This window comes from Chinchilla lanigera, unplaced genomic scaffold, assembly GCF_000276665.1.
Source record: "Chinchilla lanigera isolate Chin_1 unplaced genomic scaffold, ChiLan1.0 scaffold00054, whole genome shotgun sequence".
Taxonomy (NCBI): domain Eukaryota; kingdom Metazoa; phylum Chordata; class Mammalia; order Rodentia; family Chinchillidae; genus Chinchilla; species Chinchilla lanigera.
Window position 1 is genome coordinate 2,577,422 of NW_004955455.1, and position 22,115 is coordinate 2,599,536.

The 22,115-nt window shown below is 35.8% G+C and overlaps 1 protein-coding gene across 1 annotated transcript in view; it reads right to left on the reverse strand.

Annotated features, from left to right (window-relative positions):
* Ttc28 (tetratricopeptide repeat domain 28) overlaps positions 1–22,115 on the reverse strand; it is a 641,970-nt gene that overhangs the window by 255,132 nt on the left and 364,723 nt on the right. The window contains exons 6-7 of the mRNA XM_013520304.1: positions 15,958–16,230; positions 14,910–15,040 (exon numbers count right to left, since the gene is read on the reverse strand). Coding sequence (XP_013375758.1) covers positions 14,910–15,040; positions 15,958–16,230 — 404 coding nt within the window. The remainder of the gene's footprint in view (positions 1–14,909; positions 15,041–15,957; positions 16,231–22,115) is intronic.

Here is a 22,115-nt window from a genome sequence, read left to right on the forward strand (position 1 = left end):
CCACACAAACCCACATAGCTATAGCCAACTGTTGATAAAGGGACAAAAACATAAAACATACACTAGAGAAAAGACAGCTTTTCTCAAATGGTGCTGGCAAAACTGGACATCCCCATGTACAAGATTGAAACTAAATCCCTATCTCTTATTCTGTATAAAAATCAATTCAAAATATATCAAAGATCTTAATGCAAGACTTGAAACTACTAGATGAAATCATAGGGGAAAGACATTGGCACAGGCAACAATTTCCTAAATAAGACTTCAGGAAACAAAAGCAAGAATTGACAAATGGGATTATATGAAATTTAAAAACCTCCTGGGCAGCAAAGGAAGCAACAGAGTGAAGAGAAAGCCTCCAGGATTGGAGAAAATCTTTGCCAGCTATTCATCTAATAAAGGATTAATGCCCAGTATACATAAAGGAAAAAATGTAACAAGAAAATATGCAAGCAACCCAATCAAAAAATGGGCAAATGATCTGAACAGATACTTCTCATATATTTATAGTCAAAAATATATGAAAAATTGCTTAATATTTTAGTCATTAAGAAAAAGCAAATCAAAACAACACTGAGAATCCATCTCATCCTAGTCAAAATGCCTACTATAAAAAACTAGCCAATGATGAGGAGGATGTAGAGAAAAAGGAAGCCTTATATACTATTGGTGGTAATGTAAATTAGTACAGACACTGTGGAAAACAGGATGGAGGTTACTCAAAAAACTAAAAATTGAATTATCAATTGAATTGAATCCAGCTATTCCACTCTTGCATATATACTGTATAAGGAAATGAAGTCAGCACACAAAAGAGATAATTGAATACACATGTTTATTGAAGCATTATACATCATGGCCAAGTTATGGAATCAACCTAGGTGCCTATCCATAGACAAATAGATAAAGAAAATATGGTATATGTGCACAATGGAGTATTATTCAGCCATAAAGAAGAATAGAATTCTGTCATTTGTAGGAAAAATGACAGAACTGGAGGACATCATGTTACATGAAATAAGCCAGACACAGAAAGACAAGGATCACATATTCTCTCATATGTGGAAATTAAAAAACAAAATAAAACAAAGAAACAAACTGAAAGCAGAACAGGGACTTTTAGGGAGAGGACTTGAGGTAGGGAGGAGAGGGAAGAGAAAAAGAGGGAAGAAGAGAAGATGGACATGATCACAGTATGGTATGTATGTAAATGCTGCACATAAATCCATCAATTTATACAGCTAATATGTGTTCATAATTATACTTCAAAACAAGAAAGAAAAAAATGGTTCTGACCTCCACTATATCTGACAAGAACTCAGCCTCATTTGTATGGCTGCTGCCCCTCTATGTAATGTGTTATTTTTCTGTTTTCTTTTATGCTTTTCTCTTTCTAATTGGTTTATATTAGTTTGATCATAAAGTACACAGATGTGCTTTTTATTAGTATTTGTCCTTCATGACAAATGTGGATGAAATATCTACAATTATTCTATAAATGTTCTTTCTGTATGATCTTCTCTAGCCTGTCTTTGTGCACCACATATGTAAGTATATATGTGTAAGACCTTCTGCGATTGTTCCACAGTGCACTGAGATTCAGTTTATTCTTTTTAATCTATTTTCTTTTTGATTTTCCGATTGGACTCTGCACTGAGCTATCTTCAAGTTCATGCCTTTTTGTATCAGTTTGAATATTCCTTTAAGTTTGTCCAGTGAATATTTTTATTTTAGATACCATATTTTTCAGTAAGAGAACTTCTATTTTATTATAGTTCCCATTTCACTGTCTGAATTTCCCATCTGTTTATAAGATAGGAAATTACAAGTATATTAAGTATATTTTACTTTATATAATTGCATGTTAATCATAACTTTTATTTTTTGAGATAGTTTTGCTATATTTCCTAGGTGGGCCTTGAATTCTTGAGTTCAGATGATCCTCCTGATTCAGCCTCCCAAATATCTGGAACAATTCTCCACTGTGCCTAGCTTATAACTTTTTAAAAATCCTCTTAATTAATTCCACTTAGTCAACGTAGGGTTGGCCTTAATGGTTTTTTTCTTGAGTATGAGTCACATTTTCCTGTTTCTTTAAATGTCTAATAGTCTTGGAATATATCCTAGATGTTGTAATTGATACATTGTAGATGCTTGGGATCTTGTTATATTACTCTCTAGAGTATCAACTTTTTGCTTTAGCAGGCAGTTAACCCTGATGAACACAGCACCAAAGAGATGGGAAGCAGTATCTCTGCTCAGTTCTTTCAGCTTTACGCTTACTTCAGGGGTTACCTGGAGAAGTGATCAGAATTTATTCATAGACTTCGGGGCTCCTTTATATTTTTCTCTCCTTTCTGGTTGCTACTGTATCCGAAACTCTGTGCACTGATTCCTCAGTCAATAAGACTATAGGTTTCTATTGTCTATATAAGTTTTAGTAGTACTGTGGGACTGGAGCCTATAATCTGGCCAAAATAACAAACAGCATAAAAATAGGAAACTTCCCATTGTTTACTCTGTTCTCTCAACTGTTAACTCTGTTTCAATTTCTACCTACATTTTATTTTATGAAAAAATAAAACAAAATTCTATAACAAAATAACAGAATAAAATAGTTAATATATTGCATATTATCTTCAAAGTAGTTACTCAAAGTACAAAACATGAACCAAAAAGATTCTTTACCCAAATTATGTATTTCATTGCTTCAAAAATATTTTAATATATATGTTAAATTTTTCATTTATAATACTACTTTATCTTAGACTTACCTACTTTTGGTTACTTTCCAGTACTTTCATCTATTTGTTGGTATTCAGTTTATCCTGAAGTCTGTAATTGTGTGTGACTGATGATTATGAGCTACTTTGTCATCACCAGAAATAAGGCCTTCCATCTTTCCCTTATTTATATACAGAATACAAACGATTCTAGCATAAATAACAGATACTATGTAAAAATGAAGGTAGTCTATAATTCATACTTAAATACTTTTGTCATCTGATTAAAGAATAAAGATACAGGAGACTATAATAGCATTATCCCACAGAACTTTCCCTTAGAACTGTTTTTTCTATTCCATTCAAAATGGCAGACACTAGCCACACTAGGCTACTGAGTACTTAAAATGTAATTATCGTGACTGCAGAACTGAATTTTAATTTTATTTAATTTAAATAACTACATGCAATAAAAAGGCCAGTCAACATTAAAATGTATCTGATCTGGTCTTACTGTTTTATAGCTGATGAAGTACTAGCCAGGGAGCATCCAGAAGAGGCGTGCACATAATACACGGCTTTTACTGAAAAACAAGGATTTGAACTTTGGTCTTCTGACTCCTAATCAAAAGTTCCTTCTACCCTATACAACAAGAGATTATAAGATGTTATGGCTGGAAAAGACAACTAAAAACAGAATAGGTGGAGGAATGGTAAAGTAGAACTTGTAAAATATAGATGGGAAAAATGGAACAGCAGAGGACAGAGCGATTTGCAAACATACCACCCATTACACATACATTCACACATATTCACTGGGTATGCAATTTTTTTTAGGTGATAACTATTTTATCAGCAGATGAAAAAGAGCTTTTTTAACCTCAATACAGGTCAAAAGGTCTGAGTCAGCTGATTTATAAGACCAAGTACAAAGAGCACAATCAAGAAACTCATGTCCTGCTTCTGTTCTTCACAAATGTCTACTTTCCAAGTCCTACAGTCCTCAGTGTTGGGAGAATTACAGTTTAACAATCCTATCTGTTTCTCAAAAACCTGTAAGATACATCACCCAGAAAAGGTTGCCAAGCCTTCGCCTCGTGAACTTCATACTCCCTGTGAGGATACACTTCACTGCTAAAATGGAATGCTTTTTACCTTTTAACCCACTCTCTTGAACTACTAGAAGTAAAATAATTACCTCAACTACATTCTTTCTCTCTGTTTCTGTCTCAGTCTTACACACACGTGCACACACACACACACACACCCCACAAACCTTTGTGTGGATTTCATATTAGCACTATTGCAAATTATATAATAACACATACAATATAGAAAATGTCTGCAAAAAGCTCCAAGAAAAATAGCATTGTTTGGGGAGAAAGTATTGTGGTTAGGATGATGTCATCAAAAATCATTTAATTAATTTCCTGGAGCCACATCCTAAAGGAAATTCAAAAGGCTCAATTTTCTTACAAAGTAGTCTTTTGTGGGGAGTTAGGGGCACTCAGTAACTGCTCATGCAAACCCCCTGGTAACATCAATTGATGATTATGATTCACCTCTATTTTCACAAACACAAAAAATTAAATTTTACCTAAAAATATGTGAGAGGCATTATCAGAAGGTAAGGGCGTCCTCACTGAAACTGTGTTTTAGATTTTAGTTACTAACGGCAAAGTTACTTGCAAAAACAGAAACAACTAAGCTGGTATTTATTAGCTGGCGTCCTAAGGCTTCCTCTCCAGCTCTGAGTAAAACAAAGATCACCACTGAAAAGGAAGGGCCGGGCATGGTGGCACATGCTTGTAATCCCAGCACTAAGGAGGCTGAGGCAGGAGAATCACTGAGTTCAAAACCAGCCTGGGCTACAAAGTGAGCTCAAGGCCAGCCTGAACTGCATAGCGAGACCCTGTCTCAAAAAAAGACAAAAAAAAAACAAAACAAAACAAAAAAAAAAAATTAAAGGACCAAGGAGAAAAGAGCCTTCTTTAACTACTGTCACCCTCGATGCTTTCCTTCCAGGTCTTAAGCATCCATTGACAGTACCCTGGAACACTAGGAGGCAGGCCAGGAGTTTGAGCTCCTGGAAGGCAAGAATAATAGCCGTTAGTCTTTGCACCAAAGGCATTACAACACCCGGCACACACAGCAAACATACTGAATGAACAAATGAATGTGATTAATATAAGTAAGCTCTGATCCTTTCCTTCTAGAAGCTCCCGCCAGATAGTGGGGGAAAGACCACCATTACAAATAAATCATAAGTGCTGTGATTAAAGGAACAGTGAGGTCAATTTTCCCATCAATTTGGAAAACAAATCTAAAGCATTGATATTAAATTCTGCTATGTTTAGAACAGCCTTTCTGGTGAGAAATCTAGAGAAATCTTTTCATTTCAAATGTGTATTGGATACCACAGCAAAGCACAAGTAACAAAAGGATACATAAGCAAGTAGGACTATGTCAAACTAAAAATCTTCTGCACAACAAAGGGAACAATCAACAAAATGAAAAAGTAACCTTCCCAATGGGAGAAAATTTGCAAACCATATATTAGATAAGGGGTTAATACCAAAAGGGTAGAGTGATCCTTTGTACCCTACTGGTAGGAATGTAAATTGAAATAGCAATTATAAAAAATGGTTCAAAATTCCTCACAAAACTAGAATGATCCAGCAATCACACACAGAAAGAGAGAGAAGGAGAGAGAGAGAGAGGGAGGGAAGAAGGGAGGGAGGGAGGGAAATAACATCATTGTATCAAAGATATACCTGCATACCTATTTTTATTGTAACACTAGTCACAGTTGTCAAGATTTAGAATCAACCAAAATGTCCATTAACAGATGAATGGAATATCATTCAGCCATAAAAAAGAAATCCTATCATCTGCAGCAATATGGATGTAACTGGAAGACATTATGTTCAGCTAAATAAACCAGGCACAGAAAGATAAAATCAAATGTTCTCACTAGCTATGAAAGCTAAAATCTTGATTACATAATAGTAGAGAGGAGAATAGTGGTCTTTAGAGTCTATGAAGGGGCGGAGAGATACATAGATATTTTGGTCAACAGCTACCAAAATACAGTTAGTAAGAGGATGTAATCTTAATGCTCTATAGCACAGTAGGACAACTATAATCTATCATAATGTATTATGTATTTCACAATAGTCAAAAGCTTGAAGAGTTCCAACAAATAGAAATGATGATATTTAAGGAGACAAATGCTTTTTTTGTTTTTGTTTTTGTTTTTTTTCCGGTACTGGGAATCAAACTCACGACCTTGCGCTTGCGAGGCAGGTACTGTGCAGCTGAGCTAAATCCCCAGCCCCCAAAGAGACAAATGCTAATAACTCTGACTGGATCATCAAAGTTGGTATAAATGTATCAAATTATCATACTATACCCTACAAATACAAAGATTATATCAATCAAAAATATAAGAATAGGAAAAAAGTATTAAGTTATATTCTTTTTCTCAACATTAAAAATGTGAAAAGTAAAACCACACATTTTTACATATAAGTATATATTTAAATGCATAGAAAATATACTAGAACTCTACTGTCTAATAAAAATAAGTTACAAATATAATTTAAGTCTTTTAGTAACCTCATAAAACATAAAAAAGTGAAATTGATTTTACTAACATTTTATTTAATCTCATGTATCCAAAATATTGCCACTACATGAAAACCATACAAAAACTTAATAATGAGATATTACACATGCTTTCTGTTCATTCTAAGCCTAAAAGTCCAGGGTGCATTTTGCATTGACAGTATATCTCAATTCAAACTACTCACATTTTAAATGTTTCACAGCCATATGCGATAGTGACTAGTATGTAGACAGAATAGCTTTAACAGGATACACTTCGAACTAGTTACAGTGGTTACTTCTGGAAAAGATAGTATTTTATCTTTTACATCAGTAACTAACACATATTACTTATGTAATGATAGAACAATAACATAAAAAACAAAATAGTGTAGGAATACAGATGGCTAAGTAAAAAAAATTACTTATTGAGTTGCTGACTACCTGGGTCAAAGGGGAACCAGGGAAAAAATAAAATTTAAAACATCATTTACATTAGCAAATACACAAACATGCATATACACAAATGCAAACCTGAAAAGAAAAATATACAATAATTCTACATTAAAAAGTATAAAACATTTTTGGAGGGGACTTATATGACCTAACTAAATGGAGAAATATTTCATGTTTATGAAATGTAAGATTCAAATACATTTATAGAGTCAATGCCATTTCAATCAAAATTCCCGTAGGGCCTTTGAGCAGAGGAAGAGGTAACTGACAAGCTGAATTCTAAAATAGATTACACACACATGCACACACACACACACACACACACACACACACACACAGATACACATGTATGCAAGGAACATTAAAGACCCGGAGCTGCAGGTATTACATATCATATACTGGACCCTTTCAAAGAGTGACAGTAATTAGGCAATATGCTATTAGCATGAAGACAGATCAAGGGATCAACACAATGCAATACTTAAATGCTTTATATCTTATTTATGACAAAAGTAACAAGCAACATAGTTTCCTGCTTATATGGTGCTGGGTCACCTAAATATTCATATGGAGGAAAAAACCTTTGATCTCTACTCCAAACCAAACATGAAAGTCAGTTCCAAATGGCAGTAGATCTAAATGCAAAAAGTAAAGCAAACCTCATAGGAGAATATCTTGATGACTTTGAGATACACAGCCATTTCTTAAATAAGACACAAAAGGCAGTTAAAAGGACTCATAAATTAGACTTCGCAAACAGTTGGTATGATATTAAGTAGAAAACATGGGTATGGAGGAAGAGTGCTTCAGCAAAGAAGAGGTGATTAAGCTAAAACCTGAAAAAAGAAAACATTACAAAAGAGTCAAAGATGAGGCCTTGTATGCAGAGGGAATAGAATGAGTAAGGATACCTCTGTGAAAGCATAATACATTAAGTAGCTAGCATGAACAGATTATAAGGTATATGACACACAGACTAGTTGAAGGAAAGTAAGAGAAAAGGGTTATGAGGAAGTTTGGATTTTATCCTACAGGCAACATAAGGCTGTCAAAGATTTTGAAGCAGAGAATTACATGCTCATAACTAAATTTCAAAAGGGTACTCAAAAATCTTTTAGAAGATAGTATGGATGGAAAAAAATTAGAAGCAGGGCAAAGTAAAACATGCTTCAGAAACTGAAATATTTACACACACTAGTATGATAAGCGATATGAAATCTACCTAAATGTATTCTTTTAAGATTACGACACATAGTGTATTAACTACTGTTATTCTCTAGTTATGAAATTTTGTTTTATTTTTTCATAGAAGTAAGAAGAGTGCTTTTCTTATATTTTGTCTATTAATATCTACTTGAATTACATTAAAATAAAAAAAGTAAGTTACAAACAACAACAAAAAAGAAAACACCTACCTAAAATAAGCTACATTTTTCCTAGGAATGCCCAGTTTACTTGATTAGTTGAGGGAAACCAATTTAACATAAATAAACACTGATATAACATAGTCATATGCAACATATATATGAATTATTAAATTAAATGATGATGAGAATAGTAATATCAATAATAATAGTAGCATTCTTTTCCAATCTTTAATACATCTCAGGCACCGTGATAAACAAGTGCTTTCTATGAAGTAATTCATTTAATTCTCACCATAACAAGCCAATTAACTACACACACACTTGTTTGTTCAGACATTTGTGTTTCCATATTCCTTTTTCTTTTTACTTTTTAATAAGTTTTATTACGGCTTAATAATCCTTTATGCTGTTGATGATATAACTTGATAAACAAATCTGGCATAAAGCTACTAAATGTTAACATATGTCTGACTAAACACTTAATAGAAATAAGTACATACAGTCATCAGTATGCCAGATGATATGTAGAGAGAGTATTAACAGCCAAAATTAACAGCCAAAAATTAAAAACAACTCATGTATTCACTGGGTATATTTAAAGAACCTAGATACTGTACTATTCAAGGCCACACGGTAATACTTCACCGAGCCAAAATTCAGATCTGAGTTTGCTGAATATCTAAAATCATACTCTCCATTATATTGGAAAAATTATGTAGTGATGGCAGCAGCTTCAGGCTATGCTTATAGACTCAAATAGTGTACATGCCAGCTCTTCTGTTTGTAGTAGAACTTCTATTTCAAAATTGTGAAAAGTTCTGAAAGAAGACTACTGCAGTAAACCAGATAAAATATGGTATGGCACAACGGACGAGATAGAAAACAGATTTCCATTACAGAAAGAAGAGGATCCAGTAGCCAACCAAAGATGAGAGCTAGAGAAGAAGGTGGCGTGGGAAACAGATCAGTGGTGAATGCCGAAGCCGATGCACATAGAAGGCTAAGTCAGGTGTACTGAGCTGAAGGTGGATGTTCCGGAGGCAGTTGGAGAGAGAAATATGAAGCTCAGGAGAGAAATCAGACTGATTAAAAAAAATACTTAGGAGTCATCAGTATATTTGCATATCAGATTTCCTGAATAGATAACAACATCTTTAATACAATCTCATTTATACACGGTTCTGACAATTAATATTAGCTCATAGGAGGGTCTCTGTGGGCACCTGAAATTAATTTTGAAACCATTACAGCAGACAGAAGGTTAGTCAGAATGAAAAATCCTGTGGAGAAGGTATCACCTCTCCTATTAAATATCTGAGAGTAATTATATAAAAGGAAAAGCTATTGCTTTTCCAAGGTAAGCAGACAAACTGGTTTCAGGTTGCTATCTTGCTACCCAGGCAAAACCTAAATTTTATTATAACCCAAGATGTAAGAGACAGGGAGATGCAGTTCATTTACCTCACCATTCACGTCATGTACAGTGGATAATTTTTCTTTTAAAAGGCAGTTTACTACCTTTTATTTCAATATAAAAATGACACAAAAGGGCAAACAAGAGACAACTGAAGGTTACAGGTACAATTTAAGAGTAAGGCACTAAGAAAAAAAGTATATTGACTGGGCTGGGGCTGTAGCTTGATGGTAAAGCATTTGCACAAGGCCTTAGGTTCCATTCCCAGCACCACAAACAAACAAAAGGTACACTCTTTGAAATTTTTAATACTGAGGAGGATGTTTTTGTTCTTTGATAGACACAATTAAGAGAAAAAGTAGCTATCACTAGATGTGCTGATCAGCACCTTTCCTATCTACTATCAATAACTAGTTTTTTAAGAAACAAAAAATGCCATTGCTAGTAAGATACATTAAATATATATTTAAAAAACTCACTAGATGTGTGGATCAGTGAGAGGCCATAGAAGAACAGTAAATAGAGCAGCCTCTTGAACAATTAAAACATATTACTTTTCCCATAGTTAATATGTAAATTTAATAGAATTCCAAGAGAAACACTAGTGAAAGATTCTCCAGAATTTAATAACATGATTTTAAAAGTTTATTGGTGGAGGTAAGAACCAGAATTCCTAGATATTTTTCAAAAGAACAGTGGTATAAGACATGTGTCAGATGTAAGTGTATTATACAGCAATAGTATTTAAAATTGTGTTTATAAGATCACAAATTGCAAGGCAGTACAGCGGGATGAGATAGCAATGCTCAGAATCAGAATAATACAAAATAACCAATACCACTATAGAAAAAGAAATAGGCGATGAATATTAAAGCTCTTCATAAGAGAAATATAAGGAGCTTAAGTGGCCCAAATAGTGATCAAAGAAATGTAACTTAAAACTATAAAATACTACTTTTAATTTATCAAACTGGCTTTCCAGTTTTAATATTAAAATTCAACATTGGCCAATACAGGGAAAACAACCTATAATACATGGCTGGTAAGAATGAGGCAGAGGCAGTCTTCCTGGAAGCAATTAGTCTTCAGTATAAGATGATTTAATATGCTTTTATCCAAACAAGCTCACATTTAATCATTTAACCAAAGAAAAGTATAAAAAGATACATTCAAAGATTTACCTATAAAAATGTCTTCATGTTCTTCAATACCAAAAATTTTGAAACAATCTAAATATGTACCAATAGGTGGCCAGATGAAATAAATTATGATAAAGCCATAAAACTTGCAGTAGAATCCTTAATAAAAGGAAGAAATCTTTCTTAAAAATTAAGTGGAAAAAATAAAGGAAAAAATAAGCTATAAGATAGTTATATAGAATTTCAAATTTGGTTGAAGAAACAATTATAGTTGCATATATGACTAAAAGAGTGTATCTAAAATAATAACAGTATTACAAGCTTATGGTTGGTTATTTTCATATATTTCCCACATAACTGGATAAAACTAACAAGTATTACTTTTAAAAACAAGATTCTGTGATTATGCTGGTCTTAGCTTAAAGATATGAGTTCTCTAATAACGTAGCAAAACGTGAACAAATATATAACAAGGGCTTAGAACTCCATTCAGAGTTGCAGCTGTTTCATGAAGTCTTAAATTTCTACCCAGTCCATGTCTCTTCTGGAATTCCAAAACTGTGGCATTAATTAAGAGAATATTCATCATTTATTGCTCAAATAACATTTTAAGATTTTTATGTATTAAAGGTATGCCTCAAATAGAATGTAACCCCCTACAGGGAGAAATTCCCCCAGCATACTGCCCAGACCCTTCACGCCATGTGCAGCATGGTGCTTCACAAGAAGACTCCACACTTAACTAAGTTCCAGAAGACTGGCCAGCTAAAACATTTAACCTAAAGAAAACACACATCATTGTAATAGTTCCCTTTAGACATTTTATATATTCCCTTTAAGTTCCAAACCAATACTAACTCCAGAGTTACTAACTGATATTGGTTTCAGGAATATAGGAATAAAGTTTTTAGCTAATTGCAGGCAGGTAATAAGCATCACTCAGAAACAATTTTAAAAATTAAGAGAGATGCCACGTTCACTGCAGCATGATTCACAATAGCCAAGATATGGAAACAACCTAAATGTCCATTAACAAATGAATAAAGAAAAACTGTGCTGGAGAGAGAGAGACAGACAGATAGAGACAGAGAGACAGACAGAAAGAGACACACACAGAAAGAGACAGAGAGAGACACACACACCACACACACACACACACACACACAGAGATTATTCAGCCTTTAAAAAAGAGTAAAATCCTGCCATTTGCAACTAGGATGAAATTGGAGGACATTATATTAAATACAATATGCCAGACAGAAAAATATCTGTATGATTTCATTTATATATAGAATCAAAAAAAGTCAAATTCATAGAAGCAGAGAATAGATAGAACTGTGGTTATTGGTATTGCAGGAGAGTGAAATGGGGAAATGATAGTCAAAGAATATAAGTTTCATTTATGTAGAATAAATAACTCTACAGATCTTATTACAACAGGGGATTATAATTAATAATAAAATATAATTAATCCTATATTATATACTTGAGATTTGGTGAGACAATAGACCTTAAATATTCACATGCAAGTTTAAAAAAAACTCTAGAGGCAAACACAACAAGAGACAGAGTGAGAGAAAGGAAAAATCCAAGAGGCCAGTCTAGGAATCAGTTAAACAGGCTTGGACAACACCAAGCGGGACCATCAGTCAAACAGCAGCAACAGCTCAGAATGAGGCCCCTGCTGCAGTCAAGATATGGCCAAGTGACAACCCACATGGGCCAGTGTGCAAGAGCAACAGCTAGAAGAGGGTCATTAAGATCATTAACATATTGATAATTAGAAATTTTGAGGGAAAATGAATGGCATTATTCAACTGAGAAACATATTAGGAGCTGGACATTCTCTCTCTCCCCACAGAAGGGAAGAAAGAAATGAGTATTAAAGTCATGCCCAGGGTCTCTCCATCATCCATAGGGAGGGATTCCCCACAGGCAGGCTGATGAGCTATGCAGCCATGACCACACAAAGGACCAAGAAAGAGCAAGGAGAGCCTGTGTGAGCAGCAACTCTAAGAGGTGACAGTTTAGCAGAGGGAACAAACACCAGCATTATCTCAGGGTCTACCCTCGTAATTCAATGACCTATTAAGAATATTAATAGAAAATCTCACTAATAAGAAGAGGGAAGGTAGAAAATTTTCATTTCTCCTTTTGAATACCTATGGCATTACTGTGATCCTATTTAAAAGTTTTTCCACCCTATACAGTAATTGGGCTAATACATGTCAAAGGTTAGAGGAAAAGTATAAACATAGCCCTTGACATATTTATAGTTATCTGTCCCTTCACCAAATGGCCTGATCTAGGCAATTATGCTATTTTAGTTCTTAAATCTGGCTCTCACTTCTTAATGCCGTCAGTATATCTGTCACTGAAGGTTTAATTCTTTTCATTCTCTGAACATCAAGAAATCAGGTCATCTAGCTTGTAAGAACTGTTGATTAATTAAGGGTAGTAGGCAATGAGAAGTGTTCAAACAACTCTTTAGAGAATACAATTGCCAGAAGTTTAAGCCCTTGAATAGTCTCTTTGCTGGATTTTTTCTTCCCTAAAACAAGGTCTCAATATATTGACAAGGCTTGTCTCAAATTCCTGGGTTCAAACCAGGCACGGTGGCACACAACTGTGATTCCAGCAATCTAGGAAGTTGAAGCAGGAGGACTGCAAGTTTGAGCCAGCCTGGACAAGTTGGTGAGAACTTGTCTCAAAATTAAAAAAGGCGGGGGAGGCGTGGAATGTAGCTCAGTGCAAAGGCCCTAGATTCAATCTCCTGTACTACCATAACAACAAAAAACTATCAAACCTCTGGGTTCAAGTGATTCTCCTTCCTCAGCCTCCCAAATAGCCTGGACTATTGGTGTGCTCCACTACATGCCTAATTCTTGTTGGCATTCACTTTTTTTCCTTTCCTAATTCCTTCTGATATCAGTACCTGACCATGTGCCAGAGAATTGAAGTTGCTGGATCATTAAAATAATATATTTCTCAACATATAAATAGACTTATAAAGTTATTGTTACCTCTGCTATTAACCTTTATTTCTCTATTAATATTTGTTTATGGTTTGTGTCTGGGTGTCCCCCCAAAGCCTCAAGCAGTCATGGGGCAGGCTTTTAGAGTTTGATTGATTATGGGTGTGAAAGCTACACCCGCCCTGGGGTGGATAGTTTGCATATGTAAGGGAGAAGAAGAGGCTGCGTGCGGCCATTCCTCCCTTTTAGTGTTTGTTGCTTTGGCTGTGTTCTGCCGCCATGAGCTGTAGCCCTCTGCCATGTGCCACTCTGCCTTGTAACCTGCCAAGTATGGACTGAAACCTCCACAAACTGTAAGCAAAATAAACCTTTCCTTCCTTAATTTTGGGCATCAGGTATTTTGTCCCAACAATGAGAGAAAAGTAACCAAGACAATATTATAATAAAAATGATCATTTATAAAATTTCTTTATGAAATGCCATTGTGGAATTCCAGATACCATTTAAGGCACTTTATATGCACTATTTACAATGACAACTATGCATAGAAGATATATAATAATCATCATTTCCCATAAGAAAATAGAGGAGAAGAGGAGTTCAGTGTAATTTCTGCAAGACTGCATAGCCAGGGAGTCCTGGAGCTGAGGTTCAGAGCCAGTTCTATCTGAGCCCACACCTCCTACACTCACCCTCCTCCTCCATGATGAGAAGCTCTAGAAGCACCTTGTCATCCCATAGCATCTACTGAGCATCAACTGTTTGAGAATATTACAATCCATTTTTTAATAAAGACCAGGATGACCATTACAATTAAATTTTCTCATACTTCTTTCACACGAGTTAAAAATCCACTAAACAATATTAAGGAGTTGCAGTAATAATATCTGTATCAAAGCATAACATATGTTTCTTACCATTTAGTGAATATATTATGATGTGTAGCTTTTTTCCAGCTTTATATGCCTACTCCATAGCATATGTGTACATGTTAAGAACCATGCATCTGACCAAGCTGTTAGATGCTGAGGTCAGAACAGGTCTCATTCCTATATGAAAGCAGACATACGCAGTAGATATCCAGTATCTTACTGTGGATGACAGACAGAAGCAATGTGATCAACTTCTGAAGGTGATATTTTAAAGTACCTTAAACATTTTTTGAACAGTTAAAAGTATTACATGCTTTAAAAAAAAAAATGACTTCATTCTACAGATAAACTTCCTACCTCCCGATCCTTGAGTTTCATGGCAAGCACCAGCTGATGCCTGTGGTTGGTGAGAGCCTCCCGGTAATTTCCTTTGGAGAAGAATGCAGAACCCAGATTCCCATGAGCTCGGCATTCTCCTGTCTGGTCACCTGAATTGGATTTAAAAAAATAAAACATAAAATTTCTTTAAGCAATAGCACTGTTTATAATATATAGTGGTCATCTTAAATTTAAGACCCACAGATTTACTACCTAAGATTTCATTTGCCTTCTTTTTAAAAAGTATTTGTTTCTTCCACAAGACTTTGTGTGGGGAGGTAAGGTCCTAGAACCTAAATCTCTAGACAGTGGTTGTTATTGTTATAATATACAACTATAGTCAGAGACTTAGATACCTGCTGCTCCTCATTTCTCTGGTAATAAACTTTGATAGTGAACAATTATCGGTTTGTTTGTTCAGTCATTTGATTCCAAACTTACTATCAGTTAATGAACTGCTTCTTTACAAATACATTAATAGTAGATTCACCACGCCCCTTCTCTTCCTACAGTCCTGAAAGCCCTTGAAAAATAACCACAATGGCCATCATAATCATAAATCATACATAGTTTACAAATGAGAAAACTGCAGTGGACAGAGGTTAGCATGCTTACCCACAAAGTCACACAAGAGTAAATGGCAGAGCCACTTAACCCAATAGTTTGGCTCCACAGTACACACTTTTAGCTTCTGTGCTATACTACTTCCTTTCACAAAATGATAATGCATTCTCATGAAGGTATAAAATTAAGATGAGAGATTTATCTGCTAATATTATCACTTAGGATATTAAATTTGCAAGCCCAAATCTCTGAAGAAGTGATGAGTATGTTAAGCTCCTTCTCTTGGCCTTCTGAAAGCCCTGGTACTTTGTCACTTAAAGAATCTTAAAGACCTGAATACTCTAAAACCCAGGACATTCTGAAAATACATTCACCTTCTACTGCACACACTGTTCCCATTCCTGCCAGGCTAGTGTGCTTTGTAATTTCTTTTTGCACTGAAATAAAGGGAACATAACTCTACCTAAGGTCTTGGCTACATCCAAGTCCTGCTGCATATATCCAGTGCTCTTCTCTGTGTTTCCGAGAGACCAGTAAGCACTGCTCAGGGCAGAGAACACAGAACCTCTCAGTTTGAGGCTGCAGGTGCCGATCTTCAGAGCAGCTTCCAAGACAACCACAGAGGCCCCATGGTGGCCAGCTGTCAGGAGTTCCTGCCCAACCACAGACACGACCACAAAGGGACTCTTGTCCAGTTTCATTTTCTGAAGTTGCTGATAAGTGGGCTCGAGGGAGTCTGAAGAAAAAAGAAGACAAGAGAATGTAGGGTGATACACAAAACAATCTTTTCTAATATCTAAAAACAAACATTTAGCCTACTTTCATGACCTAGTTCAAGTACAAATGTCAGCCTTTAATTTAGCACCACTCTGTCCACTAATCCCATGTGACTTGTATGGTCTGCCCTAATCCAGCAATTTCCTCCTCACTGTTCCATACATATGCCACACTCATCCTTTGTTCTTTGATCATGATGTACCACTTTCTCTGAATGGTTCTTCTCTGTCTTGCTTGTTTCTCAAAATAAAAGAAGCAATCAAAATACACAGTGAATGTTTATATTGTAAAATGTATCACAATAGAAGACACACTGCCATTAATCCCCATTCAAATACTCTCCTCACTTTGAATACACTTAGCCCATCATGCTTGACACTTTCTGAAGCAGTTCTGGAAACCCTCTTTCACATCTTTATGAGGTATGATAAAATACAGTGAATGCTGCTGCTGAGTGCCAGCCAGTGAAAAGGTAGGCTCATGAAAACATTATGGAATGTTCTCATCTACCTTATTCCTGTGTAACTTCTGGCTCTTCCCTAAATGACCATGCGAGTTAAATGTTTTGAACTGATTCAAGACATTGAAGCAGCCACAATGGTACGACTAAAGACATTCACAAAAGAAGACTTCCAAGAACGAATTCCGAAAGTGGCAAGAACAGTGGGGTAGCTATGTTTAAATAAAGGAGAGGAGACTGGGGTCATGAGAGCCGCTCTGAAGCTGTAAACCAGGAGGACCTTGCACAATACATGTGGAGACTCCCTGGAAGCCATTCTTCCCCTGACAGTACAGGCTGTGGTGGAGCTCCAGAGAAGTCTGCAGCAGGATTCCTGCTGCCTGTGCTGACAGTTGGGGAGAGGACACTAACAGGTTGTGGGGTCCCAATGCAATGGGAAGCTGGAGAGAAAACGCTACAAAAAATGGCTTTGGCCCCAGACGGCTCACTTGATTTTTGACAACCCTTAGGCTGTAACTACTTGTTAGATCCTTCTTGCGTGTCTCTGTCTTCCTGAGAAACCACTTCGAAGATACCACCATGTATTACAGCAGCCATTGATATTTTCCTACTAATCTATCCATAACTCTGTAATGTTTGTATTGTTCCTATCCTATTTCATAAATGGGTGCATGTTTATTATTATGTGTTTCCTACAACAACCATTGAGAATAGTTAATGATTATTCAATAGGTCACTCATGTATAGTTCTATTTATTTTCTTTTGAAAATACCTAAGTAGAGTACAACAACTACTGATAATCTCCTACCTCTTTTGTCTGTAACTCACTAGTATTTGTCTATTTGTTTTCCTGAGAAACTATCTTGTAGATAACAATATGTGAAACAATAACCATTGATAATTTCCTACCACTTTGTCTGTAATTTGGTAAGCCCCCCCTATTATTGCTATCCTTCTTTTACTTTTTAAAATAAAAAAAAAAGGGAGGAAGAGTAATGGCAATGTGTATTTATTGTAACAGATTTTTAAAATTTAAACATTCATCATATTTTTCGATCATACCTTCCATACAAGCACATCCTTCAAGGACCACCTTCACGTGATAGTATCCTCAGCTCCTCCAGTCCACATCAATTCTTTTTTTTTTTGGTTTTTTTCCGGTACCAGGAATCAAACTCACAACTTCGCACTTGCTAGGCAGGCACTGTGCTGCTGAGCTAAATCCCCAGCCCCCACATCAATTCTTAATCTAAACTTGCTTTGCATTTTTATAGTCAGTATTACTCAGTTTGGTCACTGATTATTTTAGAATTCTTCTGAATAGGTCAAATTTTAAAATATTTTCCAAGCTAAATCTGAAAGCTAATGTGGGAATGTTCAATACTTTAACTCCACAGCAAGTAGCACTGTGTGGGCATATGCTAAAAAAAAAAAAAAAAAACCTCACTATTTCCACACAGGTTAGAGTCCCTAACATGTGTGGCATTTGGTAAATGACTGTTAAACCTGAATTTGAATGACCCCAGTTAACTAAACCTGCTTATAGTGTTCCCTAGTGGATAAAATAAAGGAAACTCTACCAAGAAAATACCTATCATAATCACTGGTGGCTCAATGTTTATCACTACTTTTGAAACCTGTATTTCCAAACAAAATTAATAGTGTTTTTATTTTATTTTCAAGTGGTATTTGTAAAGGACAGATAGGAGATCAATAAGCCACAAGGGATTCTTTCTACTTGAAGGTAGGTTTATGACTTACACACTCCTCCTATTCCTTCTCCCTTCTTTTTTTCTTTAAAGACAATTTCTGAGCTATTCATGATTGCCCAATAAGCAGATGGCACTTACAATGCATTTGTTGTTAGCTTTCCTGAAAAATAATTTCACATTAGTTGATCCACTATACACATCTAAGAAACTATATAAGAGTTGGTCTCTTTAAATCTTGAATCTTCTAGCCAACCATACTGCATTAAAATGTAATTTTTACAATTTATGACTTCTCAATTCTCCACTAAGGAGCTCTTGCCTGAATCAACATTACCACGGAAACCTTAAAACTTACTGGTGCCTAAAGCATTTTTTTCCCTTCAATCAGATCACTAAACAGAGAACAAAGAACATTTTTACACCTGTCAAGACGCAAGCTGCACACAGTGCCAGTAAACACTAGCTAACCAATAGAGTTAAATACTGGCACAAGAACCCAGGAATTGCTAGGTGGGAAAGAACAATGCCATACTGAAATGCTGTGAGTAGAATTCTGGTAATGCCTGCTGATGAGTTTGGCAGCCAAGGATGCCAATGATCAGCAGCCCACTGGCCAATTAGCAGGAAAAAAATAGATTTTTAAAGCTGGAAATATTTCTTTAAATGCCCTCATTTTAGAAATTGGAAGTATCTGAGTATTTAAGGATTCACCCAAAGTCAGATAGATAGCTTGGTAAGAAGCCAAGAAATCATTCAAAGCTGTAATCCCAGGCTCTATGACACCATTACAGGAAAGGTTCTTAATTGCTAGCACCAGAAATCAGCCTTGGGTGCTTTGAAGTAAAAAAGAAATGCACTTAAATGATGACTAGGAACAAGGAAAATGCAGACCTCCAAAATCATGCCACAAAAGCTGCATGGTGAAGGCAACATAATCATTGCAACTAAACACAGGACACCAGAGCTTGCAGAGCTGCCCCCACTGTTGAACCTTAATTCTTGCAAAATGTTTGTCACCGTTGCCACCTACCACCAGCAGAACGAATTCTGTGATAAATTTTCTTCTTTGAAACCTTTATTGATTCAAAGGTAGGGTCCTCGCTGCAATGGGAAAACTAGGATTTTGTTTGGAGCTTTTACAGGGGAATGTAGGAAGCAGAAGTATAAGATGGGGAACCCCTAGAAAACCAGAAGGAGTAATCAGATACTGATAGTCCAAAATGACTGATTGCCACCAAAAATACTATGCTTTAGTTAGAGAGATTTCTTTCCCATAGTAACCCTGGCTAAGATTAAAAGAGCCATCCAATTGACTCTCAAAAACTATACAACAGCAGTAGAAAAGAGAGAGAATACTGCAACAGTTTGAAGATTGAAGGAGATATGTGGATGGTTCCCAAAAAAGAAAGACATATTCTATTCAACTGCATAGATTTTCACTAGATGAATATGAAATTGAAGAAATGAGAAGTAAAAGATCAAATTACCATTTGTATTTTGTAGGAAAGAGAATGTAAGCCATTAAATGATAAATGCTGATGCAAAGGTAAATATAAAGCTTATGCAAAGGAAGTGATTACCAAGGGCTACTGGAAAGCTTCACGGAAGGAGAACATGATTTCTCAAAGAAAGCAGGACTTAATCTAAGCCTCTGCTTTCTTCTGAGAGTGAAGAATACTTTGTACAGAAGGTTTGTCCTAACTAAAGGAACCAGGGGAAGATAGATACAAGCAATTACAGGGAATGCTACACAGGCCAACCTAAGCTGACCTGTTGAGTTGAGAGAATATATATAGGAAGGCAGCAGCTGATGTACAGTCTCCGAGAAAACACTGAGCTATGGATAAAGTTACCTGCATTTTAAAGCCTCATAGCTTCAGTCTCCTCACTTTGTTAAATGTTTAAATTATAAATATGGAAATCATTATAAATATGGAAATCATTATACAATCTCCACAAGAGTACACATATATAACTGTGTATGTACATATCTATACATATATATTTGCATCTGTGCATGTGCACAGGTACATACATGAAAATGTCCCTTTCACTATATATGAATTTAAAATTTTTAATGTAAAATATCGCTGTTTTTGGCTGTAATTGTGTATAATTGCTTCATCATCACCCACCAGAAGCTCTAATTAGCAACTGTACATGCTTTTTTTACGATAATGTCTCCCTATGTTGCCCAGGCTGCTCTGGGGTTCCTAGACTCCAGCAATTCTCTCAGCTCAGCTCCCAAGTAGCTAGGACCATAGGTATATGCCACCATCCATGACCAGTGGTACATGCTTTTGATGAATAAGGATGGTTCAGATAATTTTTAATGTATAGATATTTTCAAATATTCTTTCTAACTCTTATTATTCTAATTCCTATTCTCGGGTAAGCTTAGGCTATTAGCAAAGGGAGTAATTTTGTGAATTTTTATCCAGCTAGACAGAAGAGGATTTTGGCAGCCTATAGCTATTAAGATGTTTTTCTTTCTAGAATCTATGCATAATACATGAAACAACCAACGTCAAACCAACTCCACAAGAATACAAAGGCCCTTTGCAATACTGATTGATCAGCTATAATATATTTTTGAAATACAAAGCTTTTAAGAATTTATAATTAACAAAGTCATACTTCCTGACACTTGAAGAGCTTGTAGGGATGCAGCTAAGGCTTATAAAAAACAGATAATCACACTTAACTAAGAGATATGCTATAGTACTTTATCAGTTGTGATATGTACTTTATTTAATATTAACATTTCTAAATTTGGTGCCTCTCAATGGTTTGTCACTTCTATATCTAAAATGTTATGCAAAGCCAGGCCTGGTGGTGCACACCTGTAATCCCAGCACTCAGGAGACTGAGGCAGGAGGATTGTTGTGAGTTTGAGACCAGCCTGGGCTATAAAGTGAGCTCAAGGCCAGCCTGAATTGCATAGCGAGACTCTGTCTCAAAAAGACAATAAATAAATAGTTATGTGAGCATTTAATCATCAGTTTTCTTTTCTCGTAGTAACAAAGTCAGGATGCAGCTTTTAATACAGAGTTTTTAGAATTGCTACACTGCACTTTGAAAAACCCAAAGGGTAGATCCAGAGTATCTTCTCAGAGGAAGAGATATCTGAATAGAAACTGGACATATTAAAGACCCCAGTGTTTTGCAGGAATGACAGAGCATTTTAGCTGGGAGTATCTGGAGAACAGATTGAAAGAGAAGCAAGGTCTCTAATACTAAGGCCTAAGAGGAATTTCTTGGTGGGTGCTCACAAGGAGAACCATGGCCACTGTGTAGCAGTCTTCTGCAGCCATCACACTCTGCCTACCATAAACACAAGGGTGGATTAATACTGCTGCCAGTTCCACTCCCCAGTGAGCAGCAGGGTGTCACCGGCAGAACAGGCAGTATCTACAGGGCCTGCCTTTCCTCCACTGCTTGGCTCTCAAAACAGCATTAAGAGGTTGGTATTATCATTTCCTTCTGCTGAGGACCACTGAGATACAGAGAAGGAAGTAGCATTGCTCAGCCCACAGACTAGCAAGTGGGACTGCTGAAATTAGACTTCAATCCTGGTGTGTGGGGAGGCGGCTATGTTTTTATTTATTTATTTTTTTTTAAGTTTACAAACAGAAAAAATTTATTTTATACGCCTGATTTGCTTTTTTTTT